Source organism: Solea senegalensis, linkage group LG7 (assembly GCF_019176455.1).
Source record: "Solea senegalensis isolate Sse05_10M linkage group LG7, IFAPA_SoseM_1, whole genome shotgun sequence".
Lineage (NCBI taxonomy): Eukaryota > Metazoa > Chordata > Actinopteri > Pleuronectiformes > Soleidae > Solea > Solea senegalensis.
In genome coordinates, this window is record NC_058027.1 from 5,849,948 (window position 1) to 5,870,404 (window position 20,457).

At 36.8% G+C, this 20,457-nt stretch overlaps 1 protein-coding gene across 3 annotated transcripts in view; it reads left to right on the forward strand.

Annotated features, from left to right (window-relative positions):
- Positions 1–20,457, forward strand: part of LOC122772492 (protein diaphanous homolog 3-like) — a 217,830-nt gene that overhangs the window by 17,396 nt on the left and 179,977 nt on the right. For all 3 annotated transcript variants that reach the window (XM_044030596.1, XM_044030597.1, XM_044030599.1), the window contains exons 6-10: positions 11,807–11,881; positions 12,487–12,556; positions 15,926–16,062; positions 16,666–16,771; positions 19,587–19,697. In XM_044030596.1, coding sequence (XP_043886531.1) covers positions 11,807–11,881; positions 12,487–12,556; positions 15,926–16,062; positions 16,666–16,771; positions 19,587–19,697 — 499 coding nt within the window. The remainder of the gene's footprint in view (positions 1–11,806; positions 11,882–12,486; positions 12,557–15,925; positions 16,063–16,665; positions 16,772–19,586; positions 19,698–20,457) is intronic.

Sequence of the window (20,457 nt, forward strand, 5' to 3'; positions counted from 1 at the left end):
CTAGCGTTGTTTCTCATTATTTTGACTGGCTATTTTGTAGTGAGTGTAAAGCACATTAAAGCCTTAAGAGGTTCTCTTTCTGTCAGCAACCTTAGTTGTCTGTGAGAAAAATGGATGAGACTTTCACAACTCTGGATGCCCCTATAATTTCTCCCCTATATTTTACTGTCTAGTAATTTAAAATATTGCACAGTGGGTCTGTGCACATTGTCCCTAGCTCCTATGTGGTTTAATTTGATAAATCCAATAGCCCAAACACTATTGTTTTTAACCATATCATGTGCATTTCTCTGTAATGCAGTTTAATTATAGGAGCATGTTTTTATTTATTTTATTCATCTCGATGTTTCTCATGTTTTGGCAGGTTTTAATAACTATTCACTGTTTGTTATTGCTGAGCACTTTTTGAGCACACATTCAGGATTCTACACCTACAGTATCTGCAGGTCCAGGTTCACTCAAATTTTTATTGATGCTTTATAATATGCTGCTTTGATTTGATAAACTTTGATTGATGAATTTGATACTCTACTCTTTTAGTAAAAATATTTAATATTGAAAATGAATATTCAGTGGCAAAAAAACACTGATTCAACTGTCTCCCTCTCAAGTTCTTATGTGGGTTTATTGAAAATGAAAAATAGTTAAAGCTGAAACAACTGAATACCAACAATAGCTGATATTTTACAATCTAACTTGGTTATAGACAGACATGATTTTAAAGACTGACTTCTCACAAATCCTACACAAATTAAAATACTGGTTGTTGGTAAGTCAAAATTCCAGCACCAAAAGATGTGCAGATCTGTGAGAAACAAAGATGTTCCCTTGTTTCAGCTTGAACTAATTTTCATTTTCAATAAACCCACATAAGAACTTGAGAGAGAGACAGTTGCATTAGTTCATATCGAAATTTTCATATCGAAATTTTATCGAAATCGCAATATGGCCTACTACAATTTTCAAAACGCAGGAAGCGCAATATTTGTTAAAGCCAAAATTTGTTTAAAAAAAAACCTATATAATTTCGGCTTAATTATTGTCTTGACCTATACACATATTATTCTACCTGTGTTTTGAAAATTGTAGTAGGCCATATTGCGATTTTGATAAAATTTTGATATGAATTGTTCAGCCAGGCCGTAGTCCAACTAAGACTAGCTCGATTAGTCAGACTAACAAGTTTATATGACGTTATTGTCGTAGTGTAAAACTGGACTTTTAACGATGAGGGTCGTGGGAGGAACCACACCAAAAGATGAGGCAACAATACTAGCCACTGCACAAATTTATATATATGTACGGTAATACATTTTAAAGCCAGTATTGGCCCATACCAATATCGTGCTGATAATATTGTGCATCCCTAATTTAAATAATGGCCACAATCGTCGATCATAGTAAATGTATAGTTATAATTAATACAAAGTGAATCTGAGTGGGGGAATGTGATGTTCCTTTGGTGCTGTCTACAGCACACTGACAGGCAGCTCCATGGCAGTCCTGTTTTGGTCGTCTCCCTCTCTTAGATTTAAATTGTTGCTTTGGGCTGTTTCTCTCTGAGGTTGGGGATTAGTCATTTCATTTTACATTATCTTTTACTCTGCCAGAGCCACTTTAAAGGTAGTCAGAATTCTGGGCTCAGTGGATACATAGTTTGTGCATAATGAGATCCAGTGCCTATCTGCACTTGCACACAATGCCTTTCGAGTTCTGTCCATTTCTTAACGGTGGAGTGAGGATGACTCCAGTCTTACATCATGTCGTGGACTCTCGCCTTCTAGTTCACCCCTGATCTTTTCTGTGGGCTGTTTGGTTTCTGCAGGTCAGTCTGTAGCTTTCAGTTGAGGTGCCACTTTCAAAGATGAACTCCATTCAGAGTATAGTGGTTTAAATTCTGACCTATTATTAAATCTCGTACGTATAGATAATTCATTAGTTACTCATTCTTAGATGAGCATACAAAATACACAACAGATTATAGCATTGTTGTGTCTACAACTTAAATATAATAAATGGTACTAATAATTTGCACCATTTATTATAACCTCTGCACTGCTCCCCACTCTCCCTCATTCAGCATTCAGCCCACTTGGGATCTTTCAAAATGGAGAAGGGGTTTAGTTAGGAGTGTGCGAAATTGATGAAAATCAATATTCTGATATTTTTTGGGATTTTGCTGATAACGATAATTGGCAATATTTTGCAATCCTCAAAAATGTTGTATCGAAGGCCTGTTGTACCGGCTTGCTCTTGTTAATAGTATATTAGATGTTAATGATAATATTGACAAAAAACAACTTGTTCAAGAAAAACTTATCTTAACTTACTTCATAAAATATTGCACAACGACCAACAAAAACTATCATGAGAGCATTTTAGACTGACACTTCCCCTAATGTAAACAATACTTATCATACTTATCATAACTACAAGGCATTACCATTTCTTGTCGGTACCTTAGCTGGCTGGACGCGCTAACTGCCGAAACTTCATATTCTTCATATTCTGTGCGGTGGTTAATTCACAGATGGTGAAACAAATTCGCTGTCGAGCTGTCTTTGACATCAGTGTTTTCGAAGCCAAACCCCCTCCATGCGAGTGAGGATGATCCACGTTTAGCTATTAAATCTAACAACGTCAATTCCGAGGCTGGTAGAGATTGTGTTTTGTCTCCTGGTGCTGTTTGTTCACTCATGTTTAACTTCAGCCATACATGCAGCTACGTTAGCTTGGTTTGTTGTTGTGAAGCGTCGATACGGCATGTGTTCTCGATGCGCATGCGCCACAGTCTGTCCTACTGCTTGATCATGGTCTCTAGGTTTAGATATCATTAAACAACTAGTGGCAGCTGTGGTTTAGCAGAATCAACCTTTTGCAATCTAATTGCATCATTCAAGTCATGAGTTTTTGGACAGGATATGGCAGTAAAGGCCTTCTGTCTCCCACTCTTTTTTTTGATGCTGATCACAATGACTTTCCTTGCACTTTTGTAGGAAAAACTCTTACTCTTTTCCTCCCTCTGAATATCAGGTAAATGCTTGTACAGGATGACAGACTTATATGCTCCCTCATCAGGTTCCTTCTGGCAGAGCAGACAGACTTGGAGGTAATTTGATACTTCCTGCAGTGCTGCCCCATGGTGCTTGCTTCTGATCCCTGTGTACTTCACCCACCTCAGCTATTCTAGCTCCGTCTCCCTTTTTTTCTGTGAGGAGGCCATGATACTATAGCCCACAGGAGCAGCAAGGCTACAGGATGTAATTGTATTAAATGGATTTGATAAATGGATCTGACAAACAAGTGGAAATTGGTTTTGGATATTATAGAAAGTGACCTTCAGGTTTAAGGGCCTGAATTTATTTTATTCAGTTTAGCTAAACAGTAGGTTATAGTTGAGTGTTCCTCCTCACCCTAAAATATTTATTAAACTCTGTATGCTTTTGCCACCCAGTATTATGACAGTATTATCATAAATACACTTCTTTTTTCCTATTAGGAAAATACTTTTTGGCCAGGCCACCAATAAATGCAATCGCAGTGTTTACTTATTGTTTGCTACAACATTCTATCAATATGATTTGATATGATTTTGTATTTGCAAAACACTTTTCCATTTCAAACTCTGAGGAAGGCGGGCATATAATTGTGGCATACATTCTGCTCTGTTGTAGGGCTGCAACTAATTGTGCATTTAATAATTGATTCATCTTATTATTTTCTCAATTAATTGTTTTGGTTCATAAAAGTTTAATTTTAGTTGATGGGTTTTTCCTAATTATTCAATTATAATCATGTCTTTGTTTTGTGGAGCGAAGAAACAAAAATAAAATTACATTCAAGAAGCTGAAAACACTGTGAACCTTTTTTAATTGGTATAATTAAAAAGTGAAGTAAATTGGTCATTCCTGCTATTACTACCATATTTACTTCTTAAGCTAAGGGTCCAACTAAGGGTCAAAATGGTCCCCCATGAATCAGTGTTTTGCTGCGCTCTGTTCTGTTTTTCATATACAGGTCTTGACGTATTAGAAAAATTCATATCAGGAAAAAAGGAAATAACTGTTTTCGGTATGAACCGGCATACCAGCCAGCACTAGTAACAAACATGTTAATGCTTTGCATTCAGTCTAAATGAACTCTGAAGATAAATAAAACAGCTGGTCTACATTTTTGTTTATTTTTACTCCAAATCGTACCCATAGGGTTGATGTTTGTCCATGTTTTGTTTTGTTAACCATTTATTCCATGTAACACTGCTCCTCTACTCTTGCTCTTTCTCATGTGTGTGTTGCTTCCAGCAGCTGCACAGTGGAGTGATTAAGGGAGGCGGGTGATAGAAAGGACAGTGAAACGTACCACAGACACACACACACACGCACGCACACACCAAACAAAACATAAAACAAGCGCAGCACCAAATGAATGGTCGGGGAAACACTGAGGCCGTTGATATTAATGATGGTGTTACAGTTTGGCCCCGGCACTCATTAATCTAGTCACAGTACTGCGCCACTTCTGAATGAATGTAAGGGGAACACTCGGAGTGTAATTTTTTCTTTGTGTTTGTATTTTATGTGTATTTTTTATACGCTTTCGATGTTTAACTTGAGGTGAAAAAGAAAATGACAAGTTGCAACCGTGCAATCACCTTAATGTTTCTTAGAAAGCTTATATTTTAACTATGTATTTTTACTATATTTTTAAAAAAAAATTATTTATTTTGTTTATGCTTGCTCCTTAGCTTTTATAGTGTAATTGTTCTTAGTAACAGTCTGCTACAGTTGCATCATTTAGGTCTCACTGAAATGACTTCCTCCTCTTTTATTTTACATGTCCCACTTTGCTATTTCAGCCTCGTCCTTCTTCCTGTCTCCAGAGAGGCTTCCTGCAGTCGGTTAACTTACTATGCTCAGGACAACATTTTTAAAATTAATTTTTTATTTCTGGTTCATAACCGCTTTAGTGGAGTGTGACACTGTGCTGCACTGCCAGAGAACCTTGCAGGCATTCTCCTGAGACTCTGTTACAAGTCAAGCTACCTCAGCTGTGAAGTTAGCCAGATAAGGCACCTCATTTTTCTTTTTGATTTATGACTGTTTTTGTTTCCAGGGAATACGATGATAATTTTTTTTCTCTTATTTTTTTATACTCTCTCTCCTTTGGTGATTCTTCATGTCTGTCTGAAACCGTAGCTCAGTGTCAAACGTTGCTATGCTGCTTGATGGTGAGGTGTGACTACAGTGTCTCATCCACATTTTGGACAATTGACCACAAACATGGGATAAATTCTTAAGTACGTAAAGAATTTTAGATAAAATCATAAGGCACACAAATCAGGTTGTTATTTTTAAATACGTTTAAACTGTGTTTAATTTGCATTTGAATTGGAATTATTTTGCAGTTGAAAAGTAAACACATCTTGGGCTAGCCATTATTAGCTATACCAATCGATGACAATGCTCTATTTTGCGCACATGAACGGCACTCGTCTTAAGCAGGATTGCACGTAGTGGGGGCGTGTAAGAAAAGTAAGAGTCACCCTGTCACCTGGTTTAGAAAAAGTCCCTAAGCACCATAGCAAAATGTCTCGTAGGGGTGCAAGTTATTTATTTTCATAATCGATTAATTGAGTACTTAATGCTCCATAAAATACCAAAGAATGTTGAAAAAAATGTTTATTTGCTTTGTCCACAAACCAAAATGATTCTTTTTTAATGACTTTGTTATATGGAGCAAAGAATCAAAGAAAATAGCAAAGAAAATATTCATATTTAAGAAGCTGAAAACTGGAGAAAACTTGCACTCGATTACAGATTTCCAGTTGACAATTATTAGTTAATTAATTGTATAATGTTAACTGATAAAAAGATAAACAGTACTATATGTATGACTGATTTACTGTGACCAAATATCACAGAAGTGCTATTAACAATAAACATAGCTGTGTTTGTATGGTGGTAGCCATCTTGGAATCTAAACTTGGGGTATGTGAGGTTGTTCTGAGTTCCAAGGTCAAGGACAACTACAAATGGAATGCAGCATATGTATTTCTGTTTGTAATATTATTATTTTTTGACTTATCAGGATTTTTAGTCTTACCTTTTATGTGTGTGGAAGAATTGTAACCACTTTGTTTGTCCCCCTGCTTGCCTTGAATTTCCCCTTGGGGAAAGTATTTCGAATTAAACGGCTAAAAAAAGAACAACAAAAGTGCTACCCTTGACATAATTTAAAACCATCCCATAGGCATATGTGATTGAGCAGTTTAAAAATATATAAAACATGAAAGGCTAAAAAGTGAAAAATAAGACCTGAGACTACAGTGTTTTAACATTTTATTGTTCATGGTAAAAGCAAGCAAGTAAGGGAAACATGCACGTACTAGGCAATATGGCCTTGTGATTTCTTCTGATTGATTTATCGTTATAAATGTCAGGGCTGCAACTAATGATCATTTTGGTAGTCGACTAATCACTTGATTATTTTTTTGATTAGTTGATTACTCTCGATTATTTCTGTTTATTCAGAATAAATGCTAGCAACCTTAGAATTTACAATAGTTTCATACACTCAGATATCTTATTCTATAATAAAATACTGATCTATCTATGTTGGTAGTACAGTGTGCTCAGGGTGACAGTGTTTACGTCCTTGGTGAGACTTGTTGATGAATGAGCCTGAGAATCTCCTAAATAAGGAAAAAGGGAAACAATCATAACATGATGATGACAAAGTGACGTCTACATCCAACATGGCGGCCACTGAAGAGCTGCTAGGCAGAAGTCACTGTACGTCATTTAGCCATCGCTCCTAGAAAACTACAACGAGCAAGTTTTTGTTGACACGTTATCCGTTGCTGTGCAAACGTCATTCAGATCGTTGGTCTGATTGGTTGTAGAGCTATCCAGTTGTGTACAGAGGCATTTTCATCTACGTCTGTTGGTTACACCTCCTGGAAGTGGGAGGTGACTTCAGCCTTTCCATCTTATTCTCAAATGAGATTTAAATGCAGATTTATGTCTTTGCGGATGTTGTAAGTGACATGCCATGGATAGAGTCAGTTGTGATTCTGATTTGAAAGTGATGAATTGTTTAGCCACACAAGCTTGTATCATTCCCAAACCTCATGCAGTAAGCACCTCCACTGGACCTTGTCATCTGCTTCATTCAAAAGTCAACTGACCTTGACTTGAAAGGAAAACACACCCATTTGATATTTTATTGCCACAGCTTGATTGTTCTTGCCCATGGAAATTTTCTCCAGATGTGCCAGAAAGGTATCAGATTGTCCTTTTCCTCCTTTCCTCTGCGATCTTATAAATACGACTGATCCGTTTTGTAAGAGCCTTTGAAATGTGACATATGCCACTTTTCACTCATGTGTTTCAAGGCAGATACAGTATCTCACATCAGACAGTGATAGTGCAGGCCTGTTGTTTTTTTCCTGTGCAGTGATTCCTGCTCTAGATCAAGTGATTATTTTTCTTTTGCTGGCTGCTTCACCTACTAAAGATGAAAAACTACCATGCAGTTGCCGCTGAGTGACTCCATGCATTTCAATGAAGCTTTTGTCAAGACCCCCACTCTATAACCAGAATGGTGTCGGCCATGGCCCAGTGTGAAGTGCAGGCTAAACTGATTTTTTCTTTTCTCTCAAGCAGAATAGTCATTCCTTTGATACCTTGGTAGCACCCTACACACACACACACACACACACGTGTTCTTTGGTGAAGACTTGCATTATTATACTACATTTTGTCCTCTTGTCAAAGTTGAAGGCAGGTGAGAATAATGCTTTGTGCAGGATGTTACAGAAGTGCATACAATGCCAAGCTGGGTGGTGATTGGAGCCAGCTGAGGCCTGGGATGACGTATGATGGTGTTAAAGGGTCAAATACTGCTTTAAAAAAATAATAGTTTCATTTTTTTCTTTAAAAGTATTTCCATTTGAGAAATGAAGTACTTTCCATTTACATTTTGCATACTTTTATTTTGTCTAATCCTTTGGAGGACATTGTTTAGTTTTCTTTTTCTTCCAATGGTCATGTTTTTGTTCAACCAGGGGCTCAGTTCTTCAGAACAAACCTTCTTGGATGGACACTGGATGACTGCGGTCAATTACACTGAGTGAATAGTCTCCTGCTCAGCTGCCACATGGCTTCTGTATAGCTTTTTTTTTTTTTATATAGAGTTTACCTTTGAAAATCAAAAAAATACTTTTAAATATTCTAAATCCTTCTCTGTACTTTACTGTAATTTAATACCAGGATTCTTCAGTAGGAAGCAGAACATCTGTCTGTGCATGAATGAATCAGGGACCAGAAACGAAACTGAAACTAGCATGCTTTTACTTTGAAAGAGGAACAGGACATGTTGTGTTGGTGACATATGACATATGCGACAGAAGGTTTAGTTTTTGAGGTGTGTACTCAAAATGATGACACAACCATTGTGAACGGTCTCATTATTTGACACGTGTGCCAAAATGAAAAACTTGTCTTCCAGAGCTATTATGCGCTGAACATGCATCCAGTGTGAAACCAACCAAAACCGGGTTTGCAAGATGAGCCTCTTGTAGTCCACATGTCTGTTAACTTAGGTCTTTAACCAAGAATATGAGATCATAAAAAAGGGAGCATGACATTACTTAAAAATCTAAAAAACAGTGGGCAGAACATTTTGTCTGTTAAAATCCTCTACGTCATGACAGTGATTAATAAACCTAAATAAATCTGTAAAAATAAATCTAATATCTGTAGAAGACATAGGACTGTATTAAAAAAAATATTCAATCATTTAATTCATTTTAGATTAAATTAATGGAGGCACTCAACGTATGCCTTCATTTTTATTGAATTGTCTTCTACAAGAAAAGACTAACAATTCTAATGTTGGTTGTTTGGTGCTTTCTTAAATGAGCCATGAGTGTACTGTACATTTGGTGTACGTTTTGCAGTATGAAGTAGTGATAGAGTAGCTGTGTTAGACCAGAGAGGACAGTAGATATACCGATGTTTATCACAAAATGTACAATTTCAATACTAAGCTGTGATGGTTTGCCCCTGGATCAGTAAATAATATTTCTAGATACCCATATACACTGGTTAACATCTGAAAAGCGGGTTTAGTTGCACCTAAAATACCTTTCCTTGTTTCAGCAGCATCACTGACTGTAAATATTGAGCCACTGTCCTTTTGAACTTAATGTCAAAGTAAAGTATGTCACCTGCAATGAAGATGTTCAATGTACAAAATACAAAAATGTTATTTGTCACTTTCCTTTATCAGACACAACAGTGCCACATCAAACAAACAAGCACACAGGCACAGTTTTAAATCCAACTCCATACTCCTATTCCACAAAAATTAATTTCAGATAACAGCTTTCCATTTTATGTTGTCACCTTGAGAATTTCTGTAGATTTAATGATGGGAGGCATGCGGCTTGTTGATTAGAACAGCACAGACAGTGAATGCTAATGTTCAGAGATGTGATTCAGTTTCAATCAGGAGGGAAGTCATAATTTCACTCACCCTGTCTTTGTCTGTTTCCTGCACACCTAAAGATTTTCACTTATCCTTGCAATATACCGTTTGTTCCTGATGGTTCTCTTAAAATGAATCGGCTCACATCTGTGCTTTTAAAGTCATTACGTGCGCTTTGTCCCATTCCCTAACATCACTGGGCAAATACGCAGTACAGATGTATAGCAGGTCACTAGATATTCACTAACCAGAAATTTGGTGTATTGTGGCAGTAAGTCACTGATCGTTAAGGGTCAGTCAGTCATCATCTAACCGCTTTATCCTCCACCAGAGGGTCACGGGGGGTGCTGTGCCAATCTCAGCTACATCGGGCGATAGGCGGGGTACACCCTGGACAGTTCGCCAGTCCATCGCAGGGCCACACACAACTAGAGACAAACAACCATTCACTCTCACACTCACTCCTATGGTCAATTTAGAGTGTCCAATTCACCTAATCCCCACATTGCATGTTTTTGGACTGTGGGAGGAAGCCGGAGAACCCGGAGAGAACCCACGCACACACGGGGAGAACATGCAAACTTTTTTCCAACCGGGGCTCGAACCCGGGTCTTCTTCATTAAGGGTGGTATCGGCAAAAACAAAGCAAAAAAAAAGGTGTCTATTAGGCCTGTAACAATATACCTAGCACCTTTGGGATGAACTGGAACAGATTGGAAAACCAGGCCCTCTCATCCAACATATCAGGGCTGTGTATAGTCAGTGGTGTTAAGATTCCATGTGGTTTTCACGTCTACAATTCAGTTCGATTCCACTATGCATCGGAATCCTTCACGATGCAGTACATGCAGTTTTCTATATTAATGCGAATAGCAATGACTTTTTGTCGACGAACACAATTGGGCTGCAGCTAGTAATTATTTTCATAACCGATTCATCTGGTGATCATTTTCTTGGTGAATTGTTTGGCCCTTAAAATGTCTGACAATGTTGAAAAATGTTAATTATTGATTCCCAGACTGAGAAATTATGTTCTCAACTGTTCTCAACACACCGAAATGAATCACTTTTAATGATTTCTTTGATACATGGAACAAAGAGCTTGTTTTAATTATTAAAATGATTAATTGGTTATAAAATATTGCTATTTATATCACTATACGACTATTCATTTAGTTATTGGTTAATAATCATTGCTGTCCCAGAATAGTTCTAATATGTGCCGTCAATGCAGAATTATCCATCTCAGCATTGCAGTGCATCAGATACAATAATTTTCAAAACTTCTAGGTGCATGTTAATGGGAGAATGGCAAAACTAAATTGTAAAGTGCTTTGACTGGTAGTTGAGACTAGAACAGAGACTCTTCTACAGACCATTTACTCTCAGAAGGAAAACTCTACCACACAGTTTGACATCTCAAAGTTGGAATTGCTTTCATTATGCTTCTGTATTGCTTTGCACCACTGTCACACAATGTTATTACTTGTTCCTTAATCTTGATGTGAAAGTTTATTCATCATTTTACTCGGGAAGAAGTGAGAATTGTAAAGTAAGGAGGAAGTTTAGTTTATGTAAATGAATGAAACATTGTCTGCATTTTAACAGTTTTCACATCATATATTATAATTCTTGTATTTTGATGATCAATAAATCTCACCGTGTGCACCCTCCTTAACAGTCATGAGGTCAATATTTGGTCCCAGATGCTGAGCTTAAGTAAACAAACTGCTTCTTCTTCATTGCCAATACAACAATTGCTCGTATATCTACTTGTAATGTGCCCTTTTGAAAGGAAACAAAATCAATTTCATTAGCTGAACCAAAGTTTTGGTATTACAACTTTAATCACAGGCGGCAGCATTTGAGATCAATTACCGGCACCCTCTGGATAAAACTTGTCGAAAAACCAACTTTAACATCAGGAGCAGTGCGAAAAATTCAATTCTTTTATGGAACGTTTGATTGAACACTGAACTTTCTTAACCTCCTTTGGTGAGCCACAGCATATAAATGTCACCTGCTACACACAGGTATAACTTCCATGAGAATGTAATTCAGCTCCACAAAAATAGCAGTACAGGTATTTCCAAATAATTTTTTTTCTCCTGTCTGTATCTCTGTTTATAAAAGGCATGCAATTCTATGCTTATCTCTGCTGCCTATTACCTCAGCACAAAGTGCTTGAAGTCTACATGTGCCCCCCCTTACTGTATCTACAGGGTTTGCGGTGATTGACGAGGAAGGATGAAAGTATTGTTGCTTGTTGTCAGTCTTACACCTTCGTGATATTGATTTCAATGTTTTTTTATTTCAGCTGGGTGCAGAGTTTCGGCCATGAAGGCCTTGGATACCTGCTGGACATTTTGGAGAAGTTGCTGTTCAAGAAGGAGTAAGTTAATGCGTTCTTTCATGTAGACATGCTCACTTGAACCTATCTGACTGTAAATAACTAGTATTCACAAATAACTTAAATACATGTGTATGGTTTAGGTATATTGCACTTTTTCCTATGTGCAAATAACTGTTGAAATAAGACATTTCCCTTATTCTTTCTCTCTTTCTCTCACTGACACATTGACTCGTTTGTCAGTTGGACTGGCCTTGGGCAGCACTGGGAGCACTCCCACTTTGCAGTTTGGCCAGTGCACTGTCAAAAAAAATCAATTCTGTCTTCCACAGGCAGGCATAAAGTTGGCATAGCGCTAGGTTAGCTTCTTGCTTTTTCTGTGCTTACTCCCAATGCAGCCCTACAGTTCTCAGCAGGCAGACGGAGCTCGGCATACCACCTGCCCTGTCTGTGTTAGCTGTCATTCAGATGTGCATGAGAATGTAACCCTAGCATGTTCACAATAATCAACTCTCACCAGCCTGACACTCTTTCCCTTCAGCTATCGGCACCTTTCATATTGCGGGGGAAATCCAGTGTCGACTCATTTTCTTCATACTGTACATTAGAGACCAACTTCCCCCGTAATTATTCTCTTGTGTCCTAAGGCAAGAGAAGATTGACAAGAAAAACCAACATAAAGTTGTCCAGTGTCTCAAGGCCTTCATGAACAATAAGGTAAATGAAAAAACTCTGTTTTTTTTTCTTTTGGAAATTAACCATAACTGATCAAAAACAAATTCATAAAATCACTAAACCAATGTAATAAACTGATTAACTCTTCTGATTGTTGTCTTGAGACATGTGTCTAATAGCATAATCGCCCCCACATTAACTTTAATTAGAAGTGTTTGCATTTTGACGAGCCTTTGATGGAGGTGGGATGGCGCTTTTACATGGAATCCCCAACGTCACATTTCAGTTAAAGTATTTATTTGTTGTAAAACAAAATTTTTCACAAATTATGATAATTTTCTCCATTATTTGGTGAACAATAATAATATTAAGAAATAACTGTAATGTATTTTGAGTCTGATCTCTCAGGGTTTAATCCCATCAACATCGTCTTCTGGTGTTTTCCATTTAATGGCCAAATTACAGGGTTCTCAGTCTACAAACAGGCACCATTCTGGATTTAGTGTTTTTTTATGACTCAGGAACTATGAGAGAGTGTGTGTGTGAATATCAGCATGCAAATGAGGAAAATTAGTTTACTAGCTACAGTGTCTAACTTTGTTGATGTTATAATTCTGCCTCTGGTCTTTGAGAACAGAAATGATTCAACATTATTTTAGGGCTGATATTATATCTATAGTGTGACATGAGGCTGTATATGGTCTTGGATTTTGGATATAGTCATATTGTGATAAGGTGTCTGTGATTATTTTTCCTGGTTTTAAAGGCTGTTGCATAAATAATAATCATATTTATTATCTTGAATACATTAGAGAAATAGGGCCACACGGTGGTGTAGTGGTTAGCACTCTCGCCTTGCAGCGAGAAGACCCGGGTTCGAGCCCCGGTTGGAACAAGGGCCTTTCTGCATGGAGTTTGGATGTTCTCCCCGTGTGTGCGTGGGTTCTCTCCGGGTACTCCGGCTTCCTCCCACAGTCCAAAAACATGCAGTGTGGGGATTAGGTGAATTGGACACTCTAAATTGACCGTAGGAGTGAGTGTGAGAGTGAATGGTTGTTTGTCTCTAGTTGTGTGTGGCCCTGCGATGGACTGGCGAACTGTCCAGGGTGTACCCCGCCTATCGCCCGATGTAGCTGAGATTGGCACAGCACCCCCCGCGACCCTCTGGTGGAGGATAAAGCGGTTAGATGATGACTGACATTAGAGAAATACAATACATATTTTAAATTAAATGTTATATATTCATAAAAATACTTGAAATCATCACAATTATATTTGATATAGTTCTTAATTTTAAGACACTATTTGTTATAGCAAGATTTTACCACATTTATAGGCAATTTCATTGTTCCTAACACACAAAAAGTATCCTTCATTTAACATTAAAAAGAAATAAACTGGATCATAAACACTAGATATATTATTTTAAGGTGGCTTTACAGTGTATTGTCACTCTCCTTTGAGAAGCACAAACATCTGAAAAGAAAAAAAGTCTTTGCCATTTGTAGTTTGTTTTTAAAACAAAAAATTCTTACAAAGTAAATTGACTGTGGTGTGATAATTTTTGAGATCTTATTTTTAAGCCATTTTGCCCAGCCCTTAGGTTTGGTATATTTGAGATAACCATCCTCCATTTTATCGTCAGTATTTTAAAATATACCCAAATTTACATTTAATTATTAAGTTAATTAACAGGAAAGTTTTTTAATTTCACATTTTCAACACTTTCCAATTAAGTGACTGATAATTGAATTAGTTTGTTTGTAGATTTATTTTTAATTAAGCCCCGGAATTAAACTAAAAAATAATAAGATTGTATTGTGATAAGATTATTCCACTTAGAGGTGAAAGACAGTTATATTGAATTATTGCCCACTCGGGCATTAAATGAGTTTTGCTGAAGTAGCTTTGTGCTTCAGTCGCATAGCCTTTCTTTCTTTCGTGCTGTTACATCAAAGATGCTGCATAGGAGGAGGAAAAAAAAGGATCTCGCCAGATGGAGCTAAAACCCAGCGGAGACACACGTATACAAGCGCTCTGGCACAAAGTGTGCTGCAAGGTCTCATGTAATCCTTTGTCTCAATAGACGCCAGACACCATCATTTACCCGTAGGCCTCTCTGTTAGCCCAGACCTTTCCCTGGCTGGAGATGCATCTTGGGATGGAATGTACCCACAATGCCAAGAAGGCAGGTGTTGTCTGCCAGCTGTCGGTGCAGTCTCTTTCTTCTGCCTACTTGCATCAAATCACACACTTGAAACAACATAGTAATGTGGTATTAACAGTTGCAACATTGTGATGGTAGCCTTAAACAGTGTATTATAGCAACACTATGCAACTTGTTTAAAGCTTAAAATCATAAGAAAATGAATAATCATTTAATAGGGAGAATGCTGCCACCTCCACTTCCCTGCACCTTTGACCTTGTAGTGTGTAACTTGATGATAATTATGGACTCAAACTGCCAGAATCAAGCCTTGCATGTCCAAGAGTGATGTGCACCAAGATCAAGACCAAGACACGTCATCTGCTGTGGCAAATAATCCAGAAAGTCCAATTAATTATGTCTTATTATTTTAATAAATTGAGTAATTGTTTTGGTCCAAAAAATATTGTGTTTCTCAAATCTCCAAATGCCGATGCACTCAAGTGAACTATTTTGTCCACAAACCGACACCAGAAAAAAAGTATGAAGCTGAAAAATCAGAGAGCTTGTTTAGTTATTAAAAACCAGTCAATGATAAAAATTGAATATTTGATGAATCGTTGTCCTAAAGTCCTAAACTATACAAAATAGCAAAAATAAGCATAAAATATAGCTATTTATTTAACTGTCCAAATTAAATTCCAAAATCTGAATACATCACCTTTTTGTATTGGCTTTTTTTTTTTTTAAATCAAATGACAAAATAAAGGAAAACTATTTATTAATACATTTGTACAGGCACTGAATATTCTTTTCTGTAAATGAAAACAAGATAATGCAGTTTTGAATGTTGCTCAACTTGGCTTCATTGCTCCTCTTTGTATACTGTTGTTACCACATGCTATTGTACTGGCAACTGCAAATATGTTTTGGTTTTTTCCTTTTTGTTTGTAGTGATTCCGACCATGTGGCAAAAGTCATGCTGTGCAATTATTTGCAATCTATTTAATAAATCTTTTAATATCATAAATGTTCTAATTGCCATTTTCACTTGTACAATGATAAATAAATAAATAATCCTCGGCCAGTGTCTGAGTGACACTGCATATACTGTTTCACAGATTAATTAAATCACTTTTATCTTTGAGTCATTGAAGTGCATGTAAATATGTTGCGCCTCTGCTTTTAAGTCTATGAGACATTGTGCTCTTGATGTTAATTAGCACATATTTGGGTCAACATGTTTTGTTTTGTGTTCTTTGCAGTATGGCTTGGATCGAATCCTGGGGGAAGAGAAAAGTCTTGCTCTACTTGCAAGAGCCATTGATCCCACCCAGTCTGCCATGATGACGGATGTGGTGAAGCTGCTGTCAGCCATATGCATTGTGGGCGAGGAGAACACGTACGCACTGGCTTAATTTCTTCTATCCAGATGTTCATATATTATGGCTTTTCTAATGCTGAAAAACTTTGTCCCATTGTTTATGTTTTTCATAGCATTATGATGTATCACTGTATTTTGATACTGTAGTCCATTGTTGACTCTCTACTACTAATATACAGGTATTCAGTACTGTGTCAACAGATTACCAATTCAAAATGATATTCGGTTTTATAGCAAGGACTGTAAATTAGTCGCTATGTTGTGCACAACTTTGCTGTTGTCATGGTTTTTGTTGTGATTTGGGTCATGATACTTTGCTACCTTGGGTCACCATATAGAATGTTTGGGAATGGAGATTGATCCCTCCGGGACCCTTATGTGGAGGATAAAGCAGTAGAAAGTGGATGGATAATTTGTAAAGATAACATAATATGTATTTTTGAAGAACATTACTGGTTTGTTTTTATTTTTATTCATTATTAAGTTTGAATCAAATTTCTCTTCAGATCTTGAAGAGGAAAAACTGACCCACTTCGCTCACATTGACCTTCCATACAATGAATCTAGTTTGTAGTCAATTAAGTATTTTTTTTCACTCACACTTTCTATGTTCTCTTTTAGTCTGGAGAAGGTCCTTGAAGCCATTACCACAGCAGGGGAATGGCGAGCCATTGAGAGATTCAGTCCCATTGTGAAAGGACTTGGTGATCGCTCAGTTCAGTTGCAGGTAAGTCCACGTACTCACTCTCTCTACAACATAGCTGTTGGAACAAACACCTGTAATGTAACAAGCCCTGCTAATACAGTTTCTTAATCCAATTTTTCTTTATTTGCAGTAATGAACATAATTATCTCTACTGTATATCCAGCAAAACTTTTTTCAGTACAATTTAAATAAACAGCTGCAGTGAGATACTTTGTGTAAGAAGAGAAGACAATTAAACAAACAGTAGTACTTGCTTTATATTTGAGGTATTGTACTATGGGCTGTTTTAAACTGAGACAGCATCAGTTGCTGTTGCAATGATCCAGTTTTTGATTGAAGTATGTTGTGCATTTGAATAGAAAGCTTTGGGATTTAGAAAAAAAATACTACTCATTAATTCAGTATATATCCATACATTGTGGACATAAAACTAGTAGATACAGCTATCAGTTGTGTTGGTTGTTTTGTATTCCCTTGCAATGACCGATGCTGAACTCAATTAAAAGATGAAATCATTGCTTTTTGCCCCCTGTAGTATTATCTCTGCCATTTGCATTCAGTTTGCTTTAACTACCTTGACAGGTGCAAATGTGTACAGGGGCGGTAAGAAGAAGGGAACTGCAGGGGACAATATTGAGGGGGATAAAGATGTTAATATGAGACCCTGAAAAAAGACAAAAAGAAAAAACAGGATTTAGGGTTGCACTGGAAGCTGGGGCATATAATCCACATCTGTGACTACAACACCATAGCCTCGTATACTGGAGGGTTTATAAAGCCTTAGTTGTGTTGTGTTTTTTTTTTCTCATGCTTTATTTCCTCCCACCTAATACACAGCAGAGATCCCTTTAAATCCAATGTATTATTTAAGCAAAAATATTGTTTTATATCCGAACCATAGCACTGGTAAAGTTTGGCCAAAGGCTTTCTGTTCTACTTGACTACATTTATACACATAGTTCCCTCTGGCTGCATTTCCACTCTCTGGGAAAATAAAGTGTAAACAGACACATGTGGGACCCAATTCAAAGATGTTTGTGTTTTCACTGAAACTCTTTCCTTCTTCAGGCATTTGTAATATACTTTGGCAATAATAAGCCCTAGGGCTGTCAATTTTATTCTCAAAATTCAATACTATTTTGTACATGGGATGTTAAGTTTACGTTCAAATTGTAATGACCTGCTCAAAATGCATAAGCGCCTATTGAAGTAGTTAATCCTTAGAATCCAGTAGAAGGTGGATTCAAGATGTTTATTGACCATTTGGGAAAGGAAAATTTGTGCAAATCTTCCAGAGTTGGTCATTTGAAAGACAGAGAAAAAAAAAAACAAGGCAACAATAATTTGGTTGGAGATGCAACACTATAAAAATTACAATGTATAAATAATACTCAAGAAAGATGTAAACAAAACCTACTAATACCTACTACCGTATCATATGACTGTGTCAGGTTGACAGACTGTCAAATAATATCAGAAAATAAGTCAAGCAATTTGCTTTGACTTTTGGCTATAGACATGCAGCGTCATTGACGACGTCTGCTAAAATATAAGCCAACTCCTTTACTTGAGGTTGTCATTAAGCGGAAACAAGGATGTAATCATGAGGGGACAAAAGTTAAATAACACTAAAAAATTTCAGCGCCTTAAATGTAATGTTTTCACTTTCTTTGCTCAATTTGACAAAGGAATAATTGAGACTGAATAGTTTAGACAAAACAAGACATTTGAGAATATCATCCTTTTGAGGTTTGGTCAACATTTTCTGACATTTTATGTACCAGACACTTAATTAAATATTTGGGAAAATAAGAAAAATTATGAAAATAATCTTAACTTGCACCCCTGTTGACAACCCTAATTCATACATAAACTCAAAATCTTGACTTGTACTCTACTAATCTTGGACAATTCTCTAAAGTATGTACTGTAGGTTACATTTTTATTGATTAAACACGGTCTCATATTGATTTTTTATATATATATATATATATACATACATATATATATGTATATGTATGTATATATATATATATCTGTGTACATATACACTATATGCATTATATACAAAATACATAAGTAGATACTAAAAGCCACAGAATATGTAGATGCCAGATAATAATTCAAATGATTGCCACAGTCTTTTAATATATCTGTAGCACTGGATTGTTGAGGCAGTGGAATGTCTAGACAGACATTTTGTGACACTTTGTAATGTCACCTACCTGCATTACAATGTTAAAATATTACTCCAGAGAGAGGAAATTACTCGACTCGGCTGCAACGACAAAAACAAGCGTGCGCTGTCAGACTGATAATGAACCTTAAAGCATCTGAATATCCTCCCTGAGCTGTAGCATTGTCATACCCTCTTTTCACACATGAGTGCACTGCTTTGCTGATCAATAATAGATTTTTCTGTCTGTGTTTGCCCGCGCTGTTGAAGAGTCACAGGATGGAGGAGTCCCCACGTACTGAGCCAAACTCGGGCGGGAATGAAAAACAGCTTCCAAAAGAGCGAGTTTGCCCTTAAATTGACTGTTGGTTAATTTTGTGTGTATGGGTCTGCAGTTGTTACATTAATATTAAAATCAGCCCCCCTCAGTTAGTGACTGGAGAAAATAGACATGCATTAGTTATGGTCCTCTGCTTCCAAGGGACATAACTCATTAAGAATGCATCCCAGCATGCTTTTCATCAACTTCTGGAAAAAGTCTGTCGCCTTTTTTCTCCTCTGATTTTCACTCTTTTTTTCTCTCTCTCTCTCGCTCTCTCCCTCTCCTCTCCCCCCCTCCTACTTTTTCTCCCTTTACTCCATCTTCTCTTCATGTTGCAGGTGGCGTGCATGCAGCTCATCAATGCACTAGTAACATCTCCTGATGAGCTGGACTTCAGGCTACACATCAGAAATGAATTTATGCGGTGTGGCCTGAAAGAGATATTGCCGGTAAGCGCAGCAAAACCACACACACATAGACACATGATATAAACTCACACTCACCATGTATTAATATTTAAATGAGTGGTCCACTTCAGTTAAATATTGTAGATTTTCTCCTGCAAATAATTTATTAAACACAGAGGAGAGTTTTTGTCCATTTGTCTGTGTTCATGCCAATATTCAGTTTTCAGTGCCTGCATGGGCTAATATGTATCCCCCTGGTTCTTAAACCATATATCTAATAATAGGGGTATGAATCTTAAGGTTAAGATTCTAATGCAATTGTACAATTGCATGTTAATGCATGCTTTTTTTTGGAAAAACAATGTATTGAAAGTTCCATTATTACATTCTTAACTGTATTTACTTCCATTGCCATTTATCATTACAAAATGGAATTACATATTTCATTGGAAACTATGGCTGGGCAGTATATTGATATTTTAGCATGACTTGAGACAAGATATTGTCTTAGATGTCATATCATCTGTGATGAATTTTCCTGGTTTTAAAGGCTGTTGCATTGATTATCATCACATTTCATTTAATAACAATTTGTTCATTTTAAGTCTACTTATTTGTGGAAATTTACCACATTTGTAGGGAATTTCATTGTTTCTGACACATGTAAATATCCTTCATTTAATGTTAAAAACCCAAATAAAGAAAGTCCAGAAAAACAATCTCCACACTATGTCCCCATATATTGTAGCTCGTATATCGGGATATAATAAAATATCCAGATTTTTAACGTGACATGTTGCAC